The 24,995-nt window shown below is 35.9% G+C and overlaps 1 protein-coding gene across 3 annotated transcripts in view; it reads right to left on the bottom strand.

The window, feature by feature from the left end:
* Positions 1-24,995, bottom strand: part of RALGPS2 (Ral GEF with PH domain and SH3 binding motif 2) — a 158,137-nt gene that overhangs the window by 69,175 nt on the left and 63,967 nt on the right. For all 3 annotated transcript variants that reach the window (XM_034666777.1, XM_034666778.1, XM_011220946.3), the window contains exons 6-8: positions 21,599-21,688; positions 16,040-16,132; positions 4,247-4,373 (exon numbers count right to left, since the gene is read on the bottom strand). In XM_034666777.1, coding sequence (XP_034522668.1) covers positions 4,247-4,373; positions 16,040-16,132; positions 21,599-21,688 — 310 coding nt within the window. The remainder of the gene's footprint in view (positions 1-4,246; positions 4,374-16,039; positions 16,133-21,598; positions 21,689-24,995) is intronic.

Below are 24,995 nucleotides of genomic sequence, written 5' to 3'. Positions count from 1 at the left end.
ATGACAAGAACAAATGAGTGCTGTTAATAATTTTCAGATTTAAAGCAATAATTCTCATATAAAACAATTTTTTCCTTGAGATTTGCCAAACTATTCCTCTCCAGAAATACTGCATCCTTATTCTAAGAATTTTTCACTATATCGTCCAGGCTGACTAATTTTTACCTTGAATGCAGACCAACAGAAGAGACAATTTTTCAAGGGATGATGAGTTGAAAGCCAAGAAAACATTTTTACTTCTTATAATTTAATCCACACTGAACTGTAGACAAATTTGGCAGTATCAAAATAAAAGTTTTGTCAGCATATCAACTGCCACCTCCTCTTTAAAGCTTCTCTAAGAATGACTGGTTTTGGTCATAATGCTTAGAAGCAAAAACATTGTTAAGTTTGGATTCTATCTCTCATGTTAAAAAACAGATGATGTGCCTTCACCTTTTTTCTGTGCATTATAGATTCTTTCTGTTGATATATTCTTTCCATAAGAACCTTTGCAACATAACAGATAAAGGGTGGCATTATGCAAATTCTGTATACCGAAGAGGGATAGTTAAATAGAAGCTACCAGCGTGCATAATGAGTTCCATCTTCAGGGCAAGTTCTGTCCTATCCAACAGCACCTTGTTCACGTTGACATTTGTGGCAACTGCCCTAGGCCTAGTTTCCTAAGAGTGGGAAAGGATTCTGAAAACAAGACAACTTCAATATAAAAACCACAGTCCTCATTAATTTTAAATTAGAATAAAATATGAAAAAAGTAAATATTAACAGGATATAAACTGCTGTTTAGTCTTCATTCTTTCAAACACTTCAGTATTAAAGATCAGGAATGAAAAAACAAACCAGCTGCCTAAGATATTAAATCAAGCAGTCAAAAAGTTGTGTAAATTGAAAATGCTTCACATTTCCTTAGAAAAAGCATGTATGTTTTGAAAGATGGAATACATTTTATCTCAAGGTTTGCTGTACAACTAACTGTCACTACATTAAAAGGATTATTTTCATGATGGGAACAACCCGAGTCACAATAACTTATCTAACAAACATTAAGTTTTCCTTTCTCCAGTCTACCAGAAGTTTGTACTGCCAAATGTTTCACAATTATCTCACAGTTTCAGATGCTTATTTACAAACCGGCACAGGGACGAACTGTTACATGAAGACTACCAAGGTAGAAAATCACGCAGATGCTGAAGAGTATGTTCTCTATTTTAACTTCAGTTCTTTGCCGCTTTTCCCCCTTCTGGTTTCTAATTGTTGGATAACTCTCAGAAACATAAATCTCATTTCATTAGGCAACATGAGAATTCGAGGAGAAGCCCCATATAAACCCCAGGTTTTCAGTGTGGTGGAGTGTACAGATAATGCCACACCGTGCTCACCGGTACACTAAGTGAGGAGATAAGACAGGCTTAGAGGAAGGAGGAAAGATGATGAAGTTACTTCTAAACACACTGAATTAGAGTTACCTATAGATATCTCATTCAATCGGTATTTTTTATCTAAAATGTTACTAGGCACTGGGAACTGCTAGACAGCTGGATATACTGGAATTGCTAGGCTAGATCTGGGAGCCATTGGGTGAATTATGGAAGAAGTCTAAATGAGACCACTCCAGGGCGTACAGCGTTAAGTAAAAGCAGTGGTCTGAGACTTTCAGAAGAATAGATGTAAGAAAAACGCAGAGAAAGAGGAGTCAATAAAACAAGAGCCAGAAATGTAGAAGGTAAGCCAAGAGAATGGTGCTACTATTGGAAAATTTCAAGAAACAAATAACTACTATCAATCTCACAGAATTAATATGAGACTTGAGAAATACCTATCAAACATTTCGACTAGGAAATCAATGGTGGCCTTATTGGGAACACTTCTATGACTGAAGAGGGAGATAACAGCATGCTGAGCAAAAGAAAACAGCAAGAAAAGGAGAAAGGAATAGGGTACTTTTTTATTAGCTTAGGTATGAAGAGAAGGAGAATTCCATGGTAATAGTAAGAAGGAAGAGTCTGGGGCATGAGAACATATAAAATGAAAGTGAACTGAAAAGAGAAGGAGTCAATCATTGGAGACCAAACTGAAGATACAGGAAAGATAATGGTTCTAATATTTTCTCCAAGTCAACTTTTGCACCTCAATATTTTCTTCCTTTGCTTTAACTAACAGGAATAATCACTGTGTTTGTTTCAGGTACCAAGGCTGGGAGAAAATAGGTTTACTCTCTAATAGACAACAACCTTTCCAGATTCCACTAAACTCCAATCATGCTGGCGGTTTGCTCTCCTTTTCTCTCTTTCCTCTCTATGTGCATGACAGGGCAAAAATGTACGCACATGCACAGACAATGTCCAATCCTATACCGAGGTCTCTACTGTGGAGAACGTAAAGCAGACGCCTGAACTAGACATCACGGCACCAGGATCTATATTCATTTGCTCATTTTTAGCAAAAAAGAACCTTAATTTCCTTTTCTAGAAGATACAAATTGTGGAATTTGAGAAAAACATTTAAATGAGAAACAAATACAATCACACAATCAGTAAATTTTGGAATGAGAATTTAACAGGGACAATTGGAAAGGTGCTAGATCAAGACTCCAGAATGCAGACTGGTTTTACGACTATAAGCCAAGCCTTCCACCTTCTGGACCTTAATTTTCTAAATTGTAAAATAAGTGAATTAGAAGAAATCACTGCGGTCCCATCCAGCCTAAAGAACAACATGATTCTGGACCTTTGCATGCTATTTCCAGGTAAAGAGAACCAAGGCTCAAAGAAGACAATTCAATTACTTGAAAAGTTAGTATAGAAGAGCCATTCTGGAATTGAGGGTTGCTGATTCTCTAATGTTCTTTAATTTATAAAAAGTTTATGTTCTTACAGAGTATGAAGATATTGATGAGTTCTTAAAAATCCTCTATTCCTCTTCACCCCCAATGACATTTTCAAGAATGGGCACACTGAAGGCCACGGTGAGAAGTGGAGCACACGAACAAAGTCTCTCCTAACATCTAGCTTAGAGCTGCTCTGATGGAGTCATGTGTACTATGGCCCTGTACTGTTTATCAAAGAAACAGACACAGTATTCTGGTATGTACTGACCATTATCCATGCTGTGCTTGGAATATTTGCCTTCAACCAGAATGCACAACATTCCCCATTTTCACTGGAATCCTATGATATCCTACAAGGTTTTAGTGAGTTCAACTCTTCTCTAAAAACTAAGGCTGATTTTCTATTGCAGCTGAATAAGAGTGTTATCAATTGCCTCTGTCTCTACTTTGTCTTCTAGTCACTGGTATCTTAAAGACTTCAAAGATGACACTGACACATTTAAACAAATAACAGATTTTTCAATTACTTTCAAAAATAGTTACTGTGAAATCCAGTGTGAGTAACTATATGAAGACAATGGAGACAGAGGACGAAAGGGATTATTAAAGAGAAACAACTCTATCATTTGATTACTCTGTGCACAGGATCAAACCAATTTATCTTAATATATGCTAGGCATATATGATATAGAGTATTTTCTGTATTTAAATTTACATATACATTTTAAAATGGGCAGTTTGAAACTTCTTTTCATTCGAACACTTAACAAAGCATTATTCCTTTTTTGTTGAAAATAATCTCATAATATTATTGGTTAAACACTTGTTGGAATTTGTAAACACTGTAAAATATACATCAAGGAGATAAATTCTTAGTGAGATGAATATAAAGTACACATTTGGGTGTCTCAGCACTGAGCTAAATTTTCACAGCTAAATAACCTACACCATCCAGGAAAACAACAATCCCAACATTCACTGAGACTACTTTCCACAATTTACCCTAAGAGATCTGCCAACTAAGTGATAGGAACTCACGATATTGAAAATAAATTCAATAAATATTTTGATCGATTTCTTTGGTCAATGTGAAATGTTTTTGCAGCATTAAACGTCACTGCACACTGTTTCACTCTTTAAAAGCATTACTAAAAGAGCTAAAATGTATTATTTTTCCACAGTCCATCTTTAAGAAAAAATCAATCTATGAAAAACCTTAAGGGCAAAAGGTTAATTTAATATGAAAATACATCCCAGGTGACAAGGTAACATATTTCTTTAGTAATTTTTTTTAACAATCTTAATAGTAATTTCTTTAAAGGATACAAACACTTCTAAAATATCTAGGATTTTATATAAATTACTGATTAATCAAGACAAAACTGGGCATATTGTACACACAGTGACATTACTCACCTAAATAGGGAATGCAAGGTGTCATCTTTAAGCTACTTATATAGTCTCTTAGTCTTTTGTAATTATCTTCTTTACTCATCACATATTCTAATTTTTCAAAGGTAGTTTTGTCTTTTCGACTTAGTAACTAAAAAACAAACAGAAAAGTCTAAGTTATTCCCAAATTCCATTTTATTATAGCAAAGACTTGAAGATGTATTTACTATAAATTTAAATTTCAAAGTTATACCTTTTTCAATTATACTTCGGTAGCATATAAATAAAACATAATCACAGGTGTCTATTAAGATAATAAACCCAGTGGTGCTTGTGTGGCACAGCAGGTTAAGCAACCAACTCTTGGCTTTAGCTCAGGTCATGACCTCAGCACCATGAGATCAAGGCCTGCATTGGGTTCTGAGCTCAGTGCAGAGTCTGCTTGAGATTTTCTCTTCCTATCCCTCTGCCCATCCCACTCATGTCTCTATCTCTAAAAATAAAAATAAATCTTAAAAAAAAAAAGCAACCAAATCCACTATTTATAAAATATAATATCCTTTCTATGTATATAAAATCATTAACTTACTTAGTAAATTATAATACATTTCTCATCTTTATTATTTTATAATTTTTAAAAAAATTTTAAAAAGATTTTATTTATTTATTTGTTAGAGATAGGGAGAGCACAAGCTAGGGGAGCAGCAGGAAGAGGGAGAAGCAGACTCCCTGCTGAGCACAGAGCCTGACGCAGAACTCAATCCCAGGACCCTAGGATCATGACATGAGCTGAAGGCAGACCTTAACGACTGAGCCACCCAGGCGTTCCTCATCTTCATTATTTTACATAGTTGAACAATTTTTGTCGATCATTTTCCTAACTAAAATAATTACATATTCATATCCAGCTCAAATATCCAAATATTTTAATACATGGTCCCCTGCCTCCTCAAAGATAAAGATCATTCTTCCATAATCATTAGGAGATAAATACTGAATGTTGTGGTTTCAGTAACAATTTTTCTTGGCTAGTCCCAACAGTAACCATAAAACTGTGATTCACATTTTTGGATTTTGAACAAGACATTTTTTCTTTGATCCTGTTATCAGTGCTATATCACATACGGTTGAACAATCAACTGAAATTGTTTTAGGAAGCTCAACGGGTAGATTTGCAGTGAATGTCCTTTGAGGAAAATGGAGACAATCAAGGGGAACAAAAGAAAAGCAAGATCAATTACCCAAAATAGTATTAATTACTTATTATTTCTTGTGTTTTTGATTTTAGCCATTCTGACAGGTGTAAAGTGATACCTCATTGTGGTTCTGATCTGCATTTCCCTGATGACTAGTGATGTTGAACATCTTTTCACGTTGGCCATCTGCATGTCTTCTTTGGAGAAAGGTCTATTCGGGTTCTCTGCCCATTTTTATTTTTATTTATTTATTTTTTTTTTTTTTAAAGATTTTATTTATTTATTTGACAGAGATAGAGACAGTCAGCGAGAGAGGGAACACAAGCAGGGAGTGGGAGAGGAAGAAGCAGGCTCATAGCGAGGAGCCTGATGTTGGGGCTCGATCCCATAACGCCGGGATCACGCCCTGAGCCGAAGGCAGACGCTTAACCGCCGTGCCACCCAGGCACCCCTCTGCCCATTTTTAAATTGATTTTTTTTTGGTGTTGAGTTGCAGAAGTTCTTTAAATATTGTGGATATTAACCCATTCTCAGATATATCATTTATAAATATATTCTCCCATTCAATAGGCTGTCTTTTTATTTTGTTGATGGTTTCCTTCACTGTAAAGAAACGTTTTATTTTGGTGTAGTCCAAAAAGTTTAATTTTGCATTTGTTTTTCTTGCCAAGGAGACATATCTAGAAAAATGTTCCTACAGCTGATGCAAAAGAAATTACTGCCTATATTTTCTTCCAGGAATTTTATGGTTTCAGGTCTCACATTTAATCCATTTTGAATTTATTTTTGTGTATGGTATAAGAAAGTGGTACAATTTTATTCTTTTGCATGTAGCTGTCCAGTTTTCCCAACACCATTTGTTGAAGAGACTATTTTTTTTCCCATTGTATATTCTTGCCTCCTCTGTCACAGATTAATTGACCATACAAGCATGGGTTTATTTCTGGACTCTACTCTGTTCCATTGATCTATGTGCCTATTTTTGTGCCACTGCTTTGATTACTACAGCTTTGTAGTATATCTTAAAATCTTGGATCATAATGCCTCTAGCTTTGTTCTTCTTTTTCAAGAATGCTTTGACTATTTGGGGTCTTTCGTGGCTCCATACAAATTTTAGGATTATTTGTTCTAGTTCTGTTAAAAATGCTATTGGTATTTTGTGTCGGCAAGGATGTGGAGAAAAAGGAACCCTCATGCACTGTTGGTGGGAATGCAAACTGGTGCAGCCACTGTTGAACATGGTATGAAAGTTCTTCAAAAAATTAAAAATCTAATTACCATATGACCCAGTAATTTCACTACCGGGCATTTAACCAATGAAAATGAAAAAACTAATTTGAAAAGATAGTATGTACTCCTTAAACATGTTTATTGCAGCATTATTTATAGTAGCTGAGTATGGAAGCAACTCAAGTGTTCCTTGACAGATGAATGAGTAAAGAAGAGGTGGTATATATATATAGATATACCATGGTATATTACTCAGTCATTAAAAAAAAGGGTATCTTGCCATCATGCAACAGCATGGATGGACCTAGAGGGTATAATGCTAAGTGAAATAAGTCAAATAAAAGTATCATATGATTTCACTCATGTGTGGAATTAAAGAAACTAAACAACTGAACAAAGAAAAAAAAGAGACCAAAACAAACACCCTAAGAAAAGAAAACCAGACTCTTAAATATATAGAACAAACTGGTGGTTGCTAGAGGGTAGATGGGGGGGGGTGCGTAAAATAGAAGGAATTAAGAAAACACTTATCTTGATGAGCACTGAGAAATACAGAATTATTGAATCATTATATTGTATATCTGAGACTAACACTATGTTAATTATACTTGAATTTTAAAAAGGATATTTAAAAAATATTAATTAAAAAATTCACAGAATATGTTTTTAAGTATTTCAAAGACTCTGGAAAATATTTTTTTCTTTAACCATATGAAGTTACTATTTCATTATGATGTAATAAACTTTATGTCATAAATGTTTTTTTTAGCATACAAAATACATCCACCTATAAAATGCTCATCTAATTCTACGAGGTTAACAGAAAATCTGAAGATAAATTTAGAGATGAGGAGACAGATTCAAAGTTGATTACAAGATTAGCAAGAAGCAGAACATACTAATACTCTCTTAGTCGTCTACCCACCAAGGCACAGGTCCCTGTTTTTCAGTGTCTTCGTCTGGTTCTGGAGATGAAGACTATTCTGGAGCCAAATCCACTACTCTTTATATATAGTATTACAAGTAGTACAACTGGGATTCATGTTGGAATTTATTTTTTCATGGGCTCCAAGATGCGAATTATTTTCAGATAATCTCTATCGGAAAAACGTCTGACCAGTATTCCTCCTTCTTTAAAACAAAAGATTTTAAGGAGTCCTTTGTTTTAATATTTTAGATAGATAGTCCGTGGTCTAAAACAGCAGCTGCATCATCTTTTGCTTGGCCCAGCTTCAACATGCTTTATTAGCATTTTCAAGATCAGGTACAAATCTCTGGTAAGTCCAACTATCGCTTCCTCTCTCACCAGAGAATCTGGATATGGAAAATATAGTAATGTGACATGGCAAAGATAACAATAAACCTATTCTTTTTTTCTTAAATCAATCATTCAAAAACTGGTACAATATCAGGAGAAACACAACTGATTTTGCACATCTGAAGCACAAAACTGTAGTAAAAAACTACATGGTCTAATATGTATAAAAAGGGGCACGTGGGTGGCTCAGTCGGTTAAGTGTCTGCTTAATGGCTCAGGTCCTGATCTCAGGGTCCTGGGATCAAGCGCCGCACTGGGCTCCTTGCTCAGTGGGGAGTCAGCTTCTCCCTCTCCCATGCCCCTCCCCCCTGCTCGTGCTCGCTCTCATGCTGTCTCAAATAAATAAAATCTTAAAAAAAATAGTATGTATAAAAATAACTTACATTTTGGAATTTTCACAATAATCAATAACCAGATTAAAAGGATTCAATCTGGTGTGGGATAGCAGAGACTTGTTTTAGGAAGACTATTTACAGGAAGAGTATGGACAAAAGAATTAGATGTTAAAATAAGGTGTGTCCAATGATAGCTCAGAAACTCATCCAAAGCCCATGTACCAAAGCTATATCTAAGAAGTCCTGATTCTTTTTCTCCTTTTCAGATCTTTTTCTGATGTTCCCAATGTTATCCCTACGATGTTACTTCACTATACTCTTCCCTCCAAAAAGGGGAAAACAAAGTGGTTCACAAAGTTCCAACTCTGTATATTTTAGGCACCACACTTTTCCTCTGGCTAAGAGCATGACAACCAGGGACAAAGCTCTTCACATGTTCATTGATGCACGAATGTGGGAACTCCAACTGTTCCTGCCCAGATCTCTACACCACATTACCATAACAATCTACTTTGGGAAAATTTGGATGAATCCCTGTTCATGTCAGTCACCATAAGAAATATATAAGATTCATCGAACTTTACATCAAAAACCAGGGATGTACTGTATGGTGACTAACATAATAGAAAAAAATATATATATATATGATTCCCAGATCACCCCTCACCACCTTGATTTGTATCCCCATACAGTATGTACAGATGTGTTCATTTGCATAAATATGTTATTTCCCTTGAAACTTGGATGCGGATTAATTATAATCTTTTGTTCATGACACTCAATTATCATTAGTCAATGATATGGCTTTCTTGTTAAACTGATTTATTCTTAAATTTTGTAACAAATATATATGCATCAATTTTCCAACCTAAGAACTATACACCAATAACACAACTACCTATGTGCTCTTCCATATCCAATTCCCTTGACTATTTTTTTAAAGATTTTATTTATTTTTTGAGAGAGGGAAAGCACAAGTGTGGGTAGAGGGCAGCCCGATAAGGGGTTCAATCCCAGGACCCTGAGATCACAACCTGAACCAAAAGCTGAGCCACCCAGGTGTCCCCTTTGACTATCTTTAAGTAAATAGTAATCTCTTTCCTAAATTTTGTGTTTATCATTCTCTTAAATTTTATTTGATTTTTGACTAAAGAATGTCATACCATTTTTAATCTATGGCTTTATTCATTCAATGTTCCGACACTGAAGGTTCACCCATAATCTTGTCTGTGGCTGTAGTTCACTCATTTTCCCTGCCTCCCTGTAAATGTCATCTTCTCTGAAGCACTATCATTATGCCTATTTTTCCTTTTTGCTTTGTAAGAGATTTCTTTATATACATATATATATAAATAATATATTTCTATATACACACTAGATATAAATTCTTGATCAGTTACAACTGTTTCATGTTATTTTTCCCCATCCTGGGGCTTCTTTTCAATTTTCTTTAAAATATCTTTTGATGGGGGCGCCTGGGTGGCACAGCGGTTGGGTGTCTGCCTTCGGCTCAGGGCGTGCTCCTGGCGTTATGGGATCGAGCCCCACATCAGGCTCCTCCGCTGTGAGCCTGCTTCTTCCTCTCCCACTCCCCCTGCTTGTGTTCCCTCTCTCGCTGGCTGTCTCTATCTCTGTCAAATAAATAAATAAAATCTTTAAAAAAAATAAAATAAAATATCTTTTGATGAACAGGAATTCTTACTTTAATGTGGTAAAATTTTTTCATCTTTTCTTTCATTGTTTGAGGTTTTTTTATCTTATCTGAAATACCCTTACATATTCCAAGTTGGAATCTATTCATACCAAGATATTAAGCTATTTTTCTCTTCTAAAAGCTTGTAAGTTTTTTATTTCACATGTAAGTCTTTAATTCATCTAACAATGACTTCTGAGGCTTAATTTTATTTTTTCCCCAAAATGGTAACCAATTTCCCAGCTCCAATTAATAAAGAGCCCCTCATTTCTCCACTGATTTACAATGCCACCACTGTCATATATCAGAGTTCTATAAAAGCAATTATCTATTTTTGGGTTCTTTATTCTGTTCCACTGGTCGACATGTCTACACCTGCACTAACTGTACATTACTTAAATAATACAAAATATCTTGATATCTGTTAGGGCAAGTGTCCAAGTCTCCCACCCCATTTTCTTCTTCAGAAATAGCTTGGCTATCCTGACCCTTTACACTTCCATGTAAATTTTATAAAGAATCTTGTCTCAGACTGGGATTTTGATTCAAGGTGCATATATCTCCACATACATTTGGGGAAAACTGGCATCTTTAAGCTTTCCTATCCATGACTAAGGGATATTGTTCCATCTATTTAGTTCTTCTTTAATGACTTCCTGTAAAGTTTTATAGTTTTCTGCATATAAGTCTTGCATATATTCAAGGGTTGGTATTACAAATACATGGCAAAGAAAAAGAGAACCCAGCCTTCAACCTTGGTGGGGGAAAAAAAAAACCTGTAAGGAAGAAGCTAATCAGCTACATCACCTGTTATGGTCCTACTCTGGACACTCACTCTGGGGATGCCTGGGCAAGTTTTCACGGACTCTACTTGGTCAGGTTTAAACAAAGGCAAATTAAAGCATTCTGAGATCACTACTTGAAAAAAAAAATTAGTCTTGCATAATTTATTCCATTTATTGTTTGCTATTGTGTTTCTTTTATTGATATTGTAAATGGCACCCTTTCAAGTGATATTTTCAAATTGTTTCAAATACAACTGATTTCGTGTATTGTTTGTATATTCAGTCACCTTAATAAACCGTTTATTTCAACTGTGGTAAAATAAATGTAACATCCACTATTTTAACCATTTTCAAGTGTACACTTTAGTGGCATTAAGTACATTCATGTTCTCAACCAACCATCACCACCAACTATGCATGGCCAGAACTCTTTTCATCTTCCCAAACTGCAACTCCACACCCACTGGACAGTAACTCCCATTCCTCCCTCCTTTTGGTCCCTAGCAAGCATCTTCTACTTTCTGTCTCTAGAAATGTAACTACTCTTGGCACCTCATATAACAGAATCATACAATCTGTCCTTTCATGTCTGGCTAATTTCACTTAGTATAATGTCTTCAAGATTCATCCATGGTGTAACATGTGTCAGAATTTCATTCCTTTTTTTTTTTTTANTTTTTTTAAAGATTTTATTTATTTATTTGACAGAGATAGAGACAGCCAGCGAGAGAGGGAACACAAGCAGGGGGAGTGGGAGAGGAAGAAGCAGGCTCACAGCGGAAGAGCCTGACGTTGGGGCTCGATCCCAGAACGCCGGGATCACGCCCTGAGCTGAAGGCAGACGCTTAACCGCTCTGCCACCCAGGCGCCCCAAGAATTTCATTCCTTTTTAACACTAAACAATATTCCGTTCTACGTGTATACATTTGGTCCATCCATTCATCTGCTGATGCATGTTCAGACCGTTTACACCTTTCCAACCGTACCTTCTGGGTTTCATGGTCCATCCCCTGCAAAAGCCCCATCCTTAACCTTTACTTGACGCATTCTTTCTTTTTTTGTAACAGGAGCCTAGATTTGAGTTGGGTGCAATCCTGGTTCCTTGCTCTTCACAATTCTTTCCTCTCAAACATCCTCCAGCTTCTACTAAGTTCAAGCACTAGATCAGTGTTGTCTGACTGAGTTTTGCGTGATGAAAATGATCTATGTGCTGCCCAATACAATGGCCACTAGCCACACATGACAACTGAGAACTGGCAACATGGCTAGTATGAACGAGGAACTAAATTTTAAATTTAATTTTAATGATTTAAATGTAATACCCACATCTGGCTAGTGGCTACCATACTGGACAAGACAGCACTAGATTATAACAGTTATGTTTCTGTCACTAATAGAGCTACTAGTCATTTTTCCCATTATACCTTAAAGGTGTTAGTAGTTGGAGAAAGAGTCCACCAACCAATGTTATTTTCGTATCTTGGTGACTGTAATCTTCACACAGATGATACTCTTACTACCCTGGTATCTCACTCAGTTCCCTGACTTCTCTTCCATTCAATAATCTTACCTTCTACCACTCTCAGCCTCTACTCTGAATCCAGTAAGTACTGACTGCACCTGACTTTCCAATCCAGTTACCAATACTACTTTTTCACTCTTCCTTCTCTCTCTTTTACTTGGGTTAAATTCCTTACCTATCACTAAAACAACTTGTACATTTACCCACTTTATCTCTTGTGCTATCCCTGACCCCTCTATGGTACAAACAAGACTTAAAAGATTCCAACACCGGTTAAATACAATTCTCGTCACTACTCCAGGCTTATGCTGAGCACCTGAACCTGGTTAGAGAATACATGACTTCACTGACTGGTTTCACCTTAAAAATCATGACCAAAATTCTCAATATAAGGCCTACCATACCAAACCTACCCTATTTCCCTAGTTAGTTCATTCTCACACTCTTCTAAGATGACTTTCACCTGTTCTTCTTTCTTCAAACCTCTAATACCAATACCTCTCCCATCACTCGCAACTAATGACTCTGCTTTATATGTCTTAAGAAACAAACATCAGAAGAATTTCCACAGAATCTCACCATCACATCTACCAACTTACCTGCATCTGTAACCAAACGCATCCCCTTCTCTCCTGTTAAAATGGATCAACTGTTCCTGCTCCGCTACATTACTGAATCAATTCCCTTCTGCCTGATCAAGGGTATTGCTAGAGTAACTTCTTGCTCTCCTACCATTTTTCTTTCTATTAGATCATTGCACAACATACAAACATACTGTCATGGATCTCATTTCCAAAAACAAAACAAAATGCCACAAATCTCTAGTCTTACATTCCCCTCTAGCTGCCAGATTTCTCTGCAGCACCTAAACCCCTCCCTTTACAACAAAACTCCTCAAATGCATTCTCTATACTTGCTGTCCCATTTTTTTCTCCACATTCTCTCAAATCCAATCAGTTTTCACTCCACCACTATACCAAAACCCCTCTTGGCAAGGTTGCCAATCCTCTCCAACTGCCCATATCCAATGGCCATCTCAAAGTTCTCACCAAATTCAACTTATTAGCAGCATCTGACACAGGTGATCACTCTTTCTTGAAACACTTTCATTACCTGACTGTGGAAAACTCCCACTGTGATATTTCCTTTGTTGATTCCTCCTCACTTTTTCCAATCTCTAAATCTTGGAGGGTTCCAGGGCTCTTCATCTGTACTTAGACTCAGGTGATCCTATCCAACCCCATGTTTTAAATAGTATCTTTATGCTCATGATCAAAAAAATATATCTCTAGCCCTAACTCCTCCCTTTAACTTGTACACCTAGCTCTGACCTTCAGTTGCACATGGATATTTATCAGCCAACTCAAACTTGGTATGCGTAAGAAAGAACCTCCCTGCCCTGCTGCTGACACACTCCTTCCCTATGCCCCCAGAGTATCAGTAAACAGCATCTCCATTATCTGATTTGATGCAATCTCTCTGGACTCATCTCCTGCCATCATCTACTCCATAGCCTATTCCACTCTGTCAACACTGACCGCCCTGCTATTCTTTGAACGTTATCAGGGCCTTTGTACTGGCTATAACCTCTGCTTGAAATTCTCTTCTCCCAGATTTCCACACAAATGGTTCTCTCAGTTCTCCCAGCTCTCTACCCAACTATCACTTAACAGAGATCCTCTTACCGTATACAGTTAAATCTCAAACAGTACGGGTTTGAACTATGTGGGTCCACTTATTCATGAATTCTTTATTTTTTTTTTAAAGATTTTATTTATTTATTTGACAGAGAGAGAGAGAGACAGCCAGAGAGAGAGGGAACACAAGCAGGGGGAATGGGAGAGGAAGAAGCAGGCTCCCAGTGGGGGAACCCAATATGGGGCTTGATCCCATAACGCCGGGATCACTCCCTGAGCCGAAGGCAGACACTTAACGACTGAGCCACCCAGGCGCCCCTACTCTTGAATTTTTCACAGCACAGTACTGTAAATGCATATCTCTTCCTTATGATTTTCTTAATAATGTTTTCTTTTCTCTATCTTACTTTAAGAATACAGTATATGACACATATACAAAATATGTGTTAATCACCTCTATGTTATTGGTAAGACTTCCAAGCCAACGGTTGGCTATTAGTAGTTGAGTTTGGAGGGAGTCAAAAGTTTTACGTGGATTTTTGACTGTGCAGGGGGGTTGGCATCCTTAATCCCTGTGTTGTTCAACCCTTGTACTTCCCTGTTTTCTCTTCTATCCCATTTAACCTGCTTTATTTTTCTTCAGAGTATTCATCACTATTTTTATCATTTATTTATTTACAGTTTATCTTTTCCCAGTAGAATGTTAGTTGCCTAAGAATGGGACTTTTTGTCATTTACTGCTGTATGCCAAGCAATTAGTGCCTGGCACAGTAAAGACTATTTTAAAATTTAATATAAACCCTAAAGATTTTATTCAGATTAATAATGAAATTGTTACTAAATAAAAAAAATTCTTTTCCATGCAAATACATGAGGGAGACAACAAAAGTATCTTCAAGGAAAATAAAAATTAACTTGAGGGAAATGTATCTCATTTCTAAACCACAATATAAATCAGAGTATAATTCTTTTCCCTAAAACTTCAAAGATGGAATTCATTACGGTATATTTATAATCATTTCCATTCACCAATGAAATTCAAATTTTAAGAGAATAAGGCCATCTTATTAAAAAGAATTTTTAAAGTAAGAAAACCCTTCACCCAGGTGGTTCTAAAATGCAAATAAAATATAAAGAGGATCATAAGCTTTCATATTAATGTCTTTCCAAAACAGAAAACCACCCTGGTTTTCATGAGAAACATCTGTCTCTTCAGATTCTATGAAAAGTAAAAGCAATACTAGGCTAATTAAAAACAGTTATACTTTAGATAGGGGGAAAAAAAAGTTTTTAAAAGTCAGTCATCTCTTCATCACAGGACCCCAAGAACACAGTATTCCTTTGTATAAAATGTAATAAACAAAATCATTCCTCCTTAACACCAAAGAATACTATTAAATAAGAGATTTAAAAGGATCTAAAATTTTACTTATATAAAATCTAAATGAAAAATACCTATAAAGCTTGAGGCCAGTATCGCATCACTCAAATATGGAAGTACATAGATTCAAAGAAGTCAAAATTCACACCCTGACCGTGTCAAAGTGATAGAACCAAATACAATTAACATATATCAGAATGTGCAGCAACAGTGCATAATCCCATGTTAACTACCCGACTTTTCATTATTCCTCAGGGGAAAAAAAAATCTAAGTTTACTGACTAAAAAATAATGAAAATCTAAATAAGTAAATATTCTTTGAAAGTTCCAATTCAGATGCTCCTTGAACTTTCCAAAAGCTTAATCTTCACAAGACCAAATGCAAAAAAACTGCAGTAAATGCAAAAAGAAAAATTACACTTTCCCATCAGTAAACATGAAATGCTATGTTGTCAAAGATGCTTACACAGATTCTACGAAATGATTTCCTAAATGGCAAAAACCAAGCACCAAGCTATAATTTACCCAAAAATTACCTGACAAGTCTAGTGTAACACCTGAGAGGAAAATGCACGTTTCAGAAAAATAGACTATAAACTAATTTAAAGGTCCTTATCTATTATCATAATATTAACCTTACTAAGAACTACAAAAGAAAGAAATACATCTTTACTTCCAACAGGAAGTCTAACCCTTTCATTAACGAGGAGGATGACTTACCGCCCATGTTTTAGTCAACCTGAAGATTGGGGCACTCTGTAAGCCAGAGACCACCGCCATAAGTGCATGAAGGTTATTCAGCTCATATAGTTTCTGAAGATTTAAAAAAAGGGGGGGAGGAGAGATGAAAAATAATGAGAATAAATATAAGAAAACTTTCTTTGGGGCGCCTGGGTGGCACAGCGGTTAAGCGTCTGCCTTCGGCTCAGGGCGTGATCCCGGCGTTATGGGATCGCCCCACGTCAGGCTCCTCTGCTATGAGCCTGCTTCTTCCTCTCCCACTCCCCCTGCTTGTGTTCCCTCTCTCGCTGGCTGTCTCTATCTCTGTCGAATAAATAAACAAAATCTTTAAAAAAAAAAAAAAAGAAAGAAAGAAAACTTTCTTTTTTTTTCTTTTTTTCAAGATTTTATTTATTTATTTGACAGAGAGAGAGAGAGACAGCGAGAGAGGGAACACAACCAGGGGGAGTGGGAGAGGGAGAAGCAGGCTTCCTGCTGAGCAAGAAGCCCGATGCGGGGCTCGATCCCAGGACTCGGGGATCATGACCTGAGCCAAAGGCAGTCGCTTAATGACTGAGCCACCCAGGAGCCCCAAGAAAACTTTTGATTAACAAGTAAAATCTAGGCAATTTTAGAAAGCAGTGTTCCAGTACTTCTTACCCTCATTAGTGAGATTTGTCTTTAGAGTACCCATTATGTTACAATAAGTTGATTTTGGCCCAGAACAGAACTTCCGTGTTCTAACCTGGCATTGTTCTCAAGCTCTGGGAACAAATCTACCTCTAGTTCGGTAATATATTAAGAAAACCAAAGTTAAGGTTCAGTATCAAGTTACCCAGTATGATCATGCACCCCAGTTTCTAATAAGGAGTCGCCTTCCTTATACTGAAATACTAAACCTCTGCCTTATGATCCCAGTTTCAAGAAAGGGTCTGCACCCAGGATCCTAATCTGGTTTCCTACTCAGTACCCTCATAATTCCAGGGTAAGGGTTCAAACCTGCTTTCCACTATCTTTAATTTCCTGCTTCCTCCTGCCTGAATCCTCTGATCCTTTGTTCTTCACTCATGTTGGGATATTCACTTGCTTCCCAATACTAGACCTTGCTTTTTACAGTCTCCTTGCAGAACTAACATTAGGTTCCATTAGTTTGCCAAGAAATCTACTCGACATTTGTTGCTAATTTCCCAGATTTCCTCATACTACCAGATGCTTACATCTTAATGGTCCTATCTGAAAATCACTTAGAATGTTCCTTGCCCACCACCAACAGACTCCAAGACAAAAATGCGTTTTGAACATAGAGCTAAGGAAAGGGGAGGGGTTCCGTTTCTCTGGAGAACTCTGACCAATATATCACCTTAACTCAGGTCTCAAAGAATTCCCATAAAGTTTCAAGAAATATGAACTCAATTTTTTAAAAAATGGAAAATTAAAAAACATAAGGAAACAAGAATTCACAAATGGAGAACAACATCAGGTATTGGCCTCAAATAAAATGGAGATTAAATATGAAGATACTACCTAGAATGCAACATAAAAGACGGAGTTCTTAAAAAATGTGAAACAAAGGTTAAAAGACATGAAACATAGAGAAAAAAGGCCAACATTTATCTAGTTGGAGTTGCAGAAGAAGATGATAAAAAGTAATGCTCGAAATAATATCTGACAGATAATGGCTGATTATTTTCCTAGATTACTGAAAAGACACTAATTCCTAGGGTCAGGAAGCTCAAGGAATCCCAAGCAGAGTAAAAAACAAACAAACAATAAAATACACAAAACTCTAAGTCTGGAATAGCATTTTTTTTTCCCTAAAGGTTTTATTTCTTTTTCTGAGAGAGAGAATAGGAGCAGGGGTGAAAGGGAGAAGCAGGTTCCCCACTGAGCAGGGAGCCCAACGTAAGGCTCAATCCCAGGACCCTGGGATCATGAGCTGAAGGCAGATGCTTAACTAACTAAGCCACCCAGGCACCACTGGAATAGCATTTTTTTAGGAACAAGGTGACATAAAGAGACTCCCAGGTTAAATAAAATAAAGATCACTTTAACAAAGGATTTTTAAAAATGGTGTCACACACTCAACATCACTAATCATTAGGGAAATGCAAATCAAAGCCCCAATAAGATTTCCTCTCATACTGGTCAGACTGGCTACTATTTAAAAAAAAAAAAAAAGACCCCAAAAATAACAAGCGTTGGCAAGTATGTGGGGAAATCACTGCTCACACACTGCTGGAAGGACTGTAAATTGATGCAGTCACTACGGAAAGCACTGTGGAGGTACTTCAAAAATTTAAAAATAGAACTACCATATGATCCAGCAATTCTAATTGTGGGTATTTATCCAAAGAAAATGAAAACACCAATTCAAAGAGATATATGCACCTCTACGTTGACTGCACCATTATTTACAATAGCCAAGGTACAGAAGCAACCCAGTGCCCACTGATAAACAGATAAAGAAGATGTGGTATATATGATACAATGCAGTATTACTGAGCCATAAAAAAAGAGTGAAATCTTGCCATTTGTGATAACCTCGCTGGACCTAGAGGGTATTATGCTATGTGAAATAAATGAGACAAAGACAGACAAACACAGTATGATTTCACTTATATGTGGAATCTAAAAAACAAAACAAATGAACAAACAAAACAGAAACAGATTTATAGAAAATGAACTGCTGGTTATCAGAGGGAAGGGTTTGGGGGAGTAGATGAAACAGGCAAAGGGGATTAAAAGGTACAAACTTACAGTTCTAAAATAAGTAAGTCATGGGAATGTGATGTACAACATAGGAAATATAGTAAAAACTATTGTAATAATTTTGTATGGTAACTAGACTTCTCATTGAGATAATTTCATAATGTATAAAAACACTGAATCACTATGATGTACACCCGAAACTAACAGGATATTGTGCGTCAATGATACGTCAATAAAAAAATGGTGGCAGAATTATTCATATGAAAAATATGAACAGTAATTCATAATTCATACCTACATAAAAAATTTATTTCACATGGATTAAATACTCAGGTACAAAATCAAACCTATAAAACTTTCTTAAATTAGATATGCTTAAATAAGACAATAAAAATTAAAGATCAGTAAGTCTGACTACTAAAGTTAAAATATCTATATATCAAAACATAACATGAAAAGTGATAAGACAAGTCACAAATAGAATGATGCATATGAAAACATATAACAGAGAACTAGCATCTAGATTTAAATAAAAAACTCAAAAAAAATCAATAAAAGACCAACACCATAATGGGAAAATTGTTCAAAGATCTTGAACAGATATTTCAGGAGAGAAAACCTAAATGGCCAACACAGAAAAAAATGTTCATTCTCATCACATTCAATGAAAGTTATTTGTCTAATTGTCATTTCTTTAAAGAAATTTCTCTGTTCTCTCTATATTTCTAGGGCTTCAACCCTCCCATGAGCACCAAGAGACACCCACAAGAAAGCTATATAGCAGCAGCGTTTATAACAACAAAAATTTGGAAATTATCCAAGCTAGAGTACATGTAGAATTTGTGGTATATGCAAACCACTCAGTAACAGTGCGGAGTAAAAAAAAAACCCAAGTTTTAAAAGTATAAAAGTAACTAGGAAATAATTTAATTTAAACAAAATTGAAAATATACACAACAATATATGATTCAGAGACACACACATATATTAAACTATAAAAGAAAAGCAAACAAAATTCTGGGCAATGGTTTCTTTTGTAGTGGGAAGGTAGGGGATCACATATGAAGAGACCTATGGGAATTCAAAGAGGGCAGTGGGTATATGGATGCCCACCTTATCATTCTTTTGATGATTTAAATCTGTTTTATAAATTTTTTTTTGTCTCTGTCATCAATTTTATGTGTCAAACTTGATTAGACTGTAGTACCCAGTTATTTAAACAAACATTAATCTAGGTGTTGCTGTGGAGCCATTTTGTAGATATGGTTTACATCTATAATCAGTTGATTTTAATTAAGAGAGATTATACTTGATAATATGGTAGGCTGCATCTAATCAATCAGCTGAAATCGCTTAAGAGACAAAAACTAAGGTTTTCCAGAGAAGAAATTCTGCTTCAAGACTGCGCCTTCAATTCCAGCCTGAGCTTCTAGACTGTCCATCCGCCCTACAATCGATTTCATACTTGCCAGCCCCCTCCCCCAACTACTGGAGCCAATTCCTCAGTTTTTTTTTTTATATATTTTATATATATGTCTATTTGTCCTCCCACTCTAGAGAACCCTGATACAATCTACTTAAAGAAGAGAAAGACCTGCCAGTTCTATACAGACTGAATACAGAACGCAGAGAGGCAGAATGGAGGGATTTAAGAAATGGTGCACGACAAAAAACGTTATGAATTTAGGGCTTGGGATGAAAGCAACTACTGTCAAATATAACTTAAAAGTCTAAGAGTCTGAATTGGAATTAAATGATTACTTGATGAGGAGGATAACAGCAACCCTGACAGGCAGAATTTGGTGGTTTTGAATGGAATACGCAAAGCACATTAAAAAAACTAATAAAAATACCAGAAAACAATAAAACAAATTCAGACTCTATGGAGAAAAGACATGAATTTCTGTTAGCTAAAACGCACTATTTATCGAACATATCACAGAGAATATTTTTAAAAATTTTATGACACTGCCACAAAATACCATATTTAGAAAGCTAGCTCTGCCACCTAGTGCCACAGAATGTTAGAATACAATTGTTCCCAGGTGCTCAAGGAAAATATGGGAAGTGTTAACAACTCACAGCAATTACAATTTTAAAATAATTACAATAATTTAAAACTGTAAAAATGGTATCCTCAGTCCACTTTCATCCGGATGTGAGGTAAGTTATATATTTATTACAAGAATAATGAAGAATGTGGCTACAATTTATACCACCTTTTAGTGAACTTAACATAAATTTGGAGTTGTTTTGAGTTTTAATAAAATATTAGCATCCTCTTGTGAAATGCCCTGTTCACCCTCCTCTCTAAATTCTGACCATCCTTGAAAAATCCGTGTTCCTTTTCTCTTGCTGCATTTATTATCCATCCCCTACAACAACTACCCAATTAACATATTTGGTTAATATTCGCTTTACATTATTCTTTTATAAACAAAGTCTTACCATTCTCCACATGGTTGGCAGTGATATATTCCAAAAAGCAAAAAATTGGTATGTATTTTCCTACTTAATCCTGTAAGGCTTTCCCAATTACCTGCACAAGAGTCCAATATTTTGTAACTATCATACTTCACCATAATCTGATCTCTGCCTACTTCCACTCAAATAAATAATATAATCCAGCTACTCTGAGAGAGGGAGGAAAGATATAAAAGGGAAGAAGATAGGAGGAATAAAGCAAAGGCAAAGAAAACAGGAACCCAACTGAAAAAACTGACATACTAATCAATAGGCCTTATTTTCCAGGGTTAATAAATAGTAAATGAGGTGTCACAGGCAAACATTCACTCATAAACACTGCTGAATGGCTGGACTCAAACAATAAAAACAAAAGTAATTTCTTACCTTAGCAGTTTTAATATAGTGGCTCAAAACTTCTGCTCTAATTTTTAATGTCTGAGCATGAAGAATTTCTCTAACAACCCAAAAGCTTACCTGCAAATAAAAATGAAAAATAGTTGAATGGCAAGATTCTTTACTCCCTAGGATCCAATTCATGACAGGAGCTACTTGATGAACTACCTATAGCTGGTTAAAAAACCGTACTTTTTCAGGGGCGCCTGGGTGGCACAGCGGATAAGCGTCTGCCTTCGGCTCAGGGCGTGGCCCCGGCGTTACGGGATCGAGCCCCACATCAGGCTCCTCCGCTATGAGCCTGCTTCTTCCTCTCCCACTCCCCCTGCTTATGTTCCCTCTCTCGCTGGCTGTCTCTATCTCTGTCAAATAAATAAATAAAATCTTTAAAAAACAAAACAAAACCGTACTTTCTCTTTCCAACTGGATACATACCCGATCTTCAGATGTTGCATACACTTCATATATATATGTATATATATATATATACATATATATATATATATGATATGTATGTGCAGAGAGACAGATACAGATAACGTGTATCTGTGCTTACACACACACATAAAAACATCACTATGAATTTTGATTTGTAAAAGCAAACAAATTTTGAAGGAAAAGAGCTAACAGAAGAATGCAATAAAACCAGTGTGATACAACATGAATACTATACCAATACTTATGATTTTGCTGTATTCTGAAACACTGTGGCAAAATTAGGTAAGATTTAAGAGCAGACATTATAAAATATGCTATTTACAGCACAATTTTCCTGTGGCTGTGTAATCCCACATTGCCATTTATTTACATTAAGCATAATCATAAGTGTGAAGAATTCCAAGTGTTTCTTGGTATGAATAAAATGAAATAAAATGTCTTAAAGAGAAATGTAAGTCATTCTAAAATTAAACTAAGATTGTATTTTAAAAATCATGTAATGCTTTCTAATTCAATAAACCGTTATTCACGATTTCTTTTAAAAAAGATTAAAAAATCATTCATCAGAAGGCAGACTAGATCTATCTATAAGACTACTAAAATGCTCTATCTACTAGTAGATGAAAGTTGTTTGCTTACCATATGATATAATGCAACATAATTTTTAATTCATTTACTATGAAAAGAAAGTCAAAGCACTATCAGTTGGCTCAAACTTCTATGAATCTAAAAACGGTATATTAGTAAGAAATGACAGTGCAAAAAAGAGTGCCACTACCTCATATTTCGTTCCCTGTTTTAGTGAGAAACATTTCAGATTTTACTTACAACTTTCATCAATAAACTGCCAAAATATGCATATTTTGTATATATTTTACAAATGTACATATGTAAATATAAAATGTATATTTTACAAAGCCATCCTCATTATTTGTTACTATATTTGGGCTACTAATGGCAATAATTATCCCTGATTCTGATAAAGTTTATTTCTAAAATATATCAAAAGCTATACTTGATGATACTTGTTGATATTTGATCAACAACCATAGCAAATATCACCCGTGAACTCAATCTAAACTGCATGATCACTGACTTTATTAAATTTGAGACAAATTTTAAGACAAGATTTTGTCTTAAATACCATCAAGATTTTAAAACATGGCCAAAAAGTTTGTCATTCTTTTCACTGAAAGTTGGGGTGTATGTCATCTGTCATATTACCTGGACAGGTTGGTGACTGCTTTGATGAACAGAAGATTAACAAAATTGATGCTAACTTCCAGGACAAGGTCATAAAAGAGCACACAGCCCCTGCCTCGATTGCTGGAACATTCTGAGATTCCTGAACTACCACATAAGAAGTCCAACAACTACCTGAGGCAATCATGCTGGAAAGGCTAAGTGTAGGTGCTCCCCAGATGACAGTCCCAGCTAAAGCCAATCACACCTGAGAATACTGATCCAGAACGACCAAAACTAAGATACAGTTCAATGAAATTACTGGGAAAAAATATGTTGCCCATTGAGACAAACAGATAAAGTAATTTTTAAGGAAAAGAAAATGTAATTATCATCAGACTTTTCAACAGCAACACTGTCAGGGAAAAAACATGGAGTAATGTAATATCAAGGAAAGAAAATTTTATAGAGAGGACAGGAAAATTTGTCAGCATGGAAGAATGCAGGCACTACTGTTCTAATGAGCCCTTCCTGAGTACTGTAACAGAGAACGAGCTTCAGGCAACCAAAATGCCTAGAGAAACACAAATGTAAGCATGATACCTTTTCATAGAACTAAGACTAAAGGAGGGTTAAAAGAGAGTACATTATATAATGTCTAGGTGCTTAGACAATATATAGTACAATTATAAAAAACAGAACATCTGCAAAACATCCATAGCAATAATAACATTATTGGTATTAGTATTATTATTCTGAGTCTGTTATTTTGTTATGTGGGATAAAGCAAATGAGTATATGATAGGGTATTGTATCATGGCCTGTGTTCCTTGAAAACCAGAATTCTGGATGTGGAAGAAAGAACGTGTGGATGTAATACAGAAAAGCTGGAAGTAAAACTCTGGTCCTGAATCTGAATTAGAAGTATCAATATGAACTCATGAGACGCTTTATCTTTAAATAGTTGTATGACTATGTTTATGTGTATGATACACAGATATCCTAGCTATCTCTGCTGAAAAAGGCACAGAAATTGTCATTCCCATAGCAATGAGCATTTCCAGCATCCACGTCCACTTTCCCTGGTAAGAAACCAGGACTTATTAAAGAAATGTCGATTCCAGGTGAGGGACAGGTAATGGACAAAATGAACCTGAAACATCTTTGTATAGCAGATGGCAAGGAAACTATTCAAGACTACTAGGGTTATGACAAAGGATGTAAATGCCAACTTGAAAAGACTTCCACTGGCCAAAGATTGAACAATATTAGTTTCAATAAAGATAATAACTGCAACAGGTTGAAACACATCGTATGCATTTAAATTTATGAGTTCATAATGGTATTAAAAAACTACTTGGGGCGCCTGGGTGGCACAGCGGTTAAGCGTCTGCCTTCGGCTCAGGGCGTGATCCCGGCGTTATGGGATCGAGCCCCACGTCAGGCTCCTCTGCTATGAGCCTGCTTCTTCCTCTCCCACTCCCCCTGCTTGTGTTCCCTCTCTCGCTGGCTGTCTCTATCTCTGTCGAATAAATAATAAAATCTTTAAAAAAAAAAAACAAAAACAAAAACTACTTGGTCACTATTAGAGGAAGACAGAACACCGATTCATTATCTTCAAAATTATTAAATAAAGGGAAAGAATCAAACATTTATCTTCCCTTGCTTACAGGAAATGAACCTCTGGGCAAGCAAATACCAGAAGAGGGAAAATGTCTCTTTATAAAAGCATTTCAAGGGGTGCCTGGGTGGCTCAGTTGGTTAATTA

Source organism: Ailuropoda melanoleuca, chromosome 8 (assembly GCF_002007445.2).
Source record: "Ailuropoda melanoleuca isolate Jingjing chromosome 8, ASM200744v2, whole genome shotgun sequence".
Taxonomy (NCBI): domain Eukaryota; kingdom Metazoa; phylum Chordata; class Mammalia; order Carnivora; family Ursidae; genus Ailuropoda; species Ailuropoda melanoleuca.
This window is presented reverse-complemented; position numbering and strand designations above follow the sequence as displayed.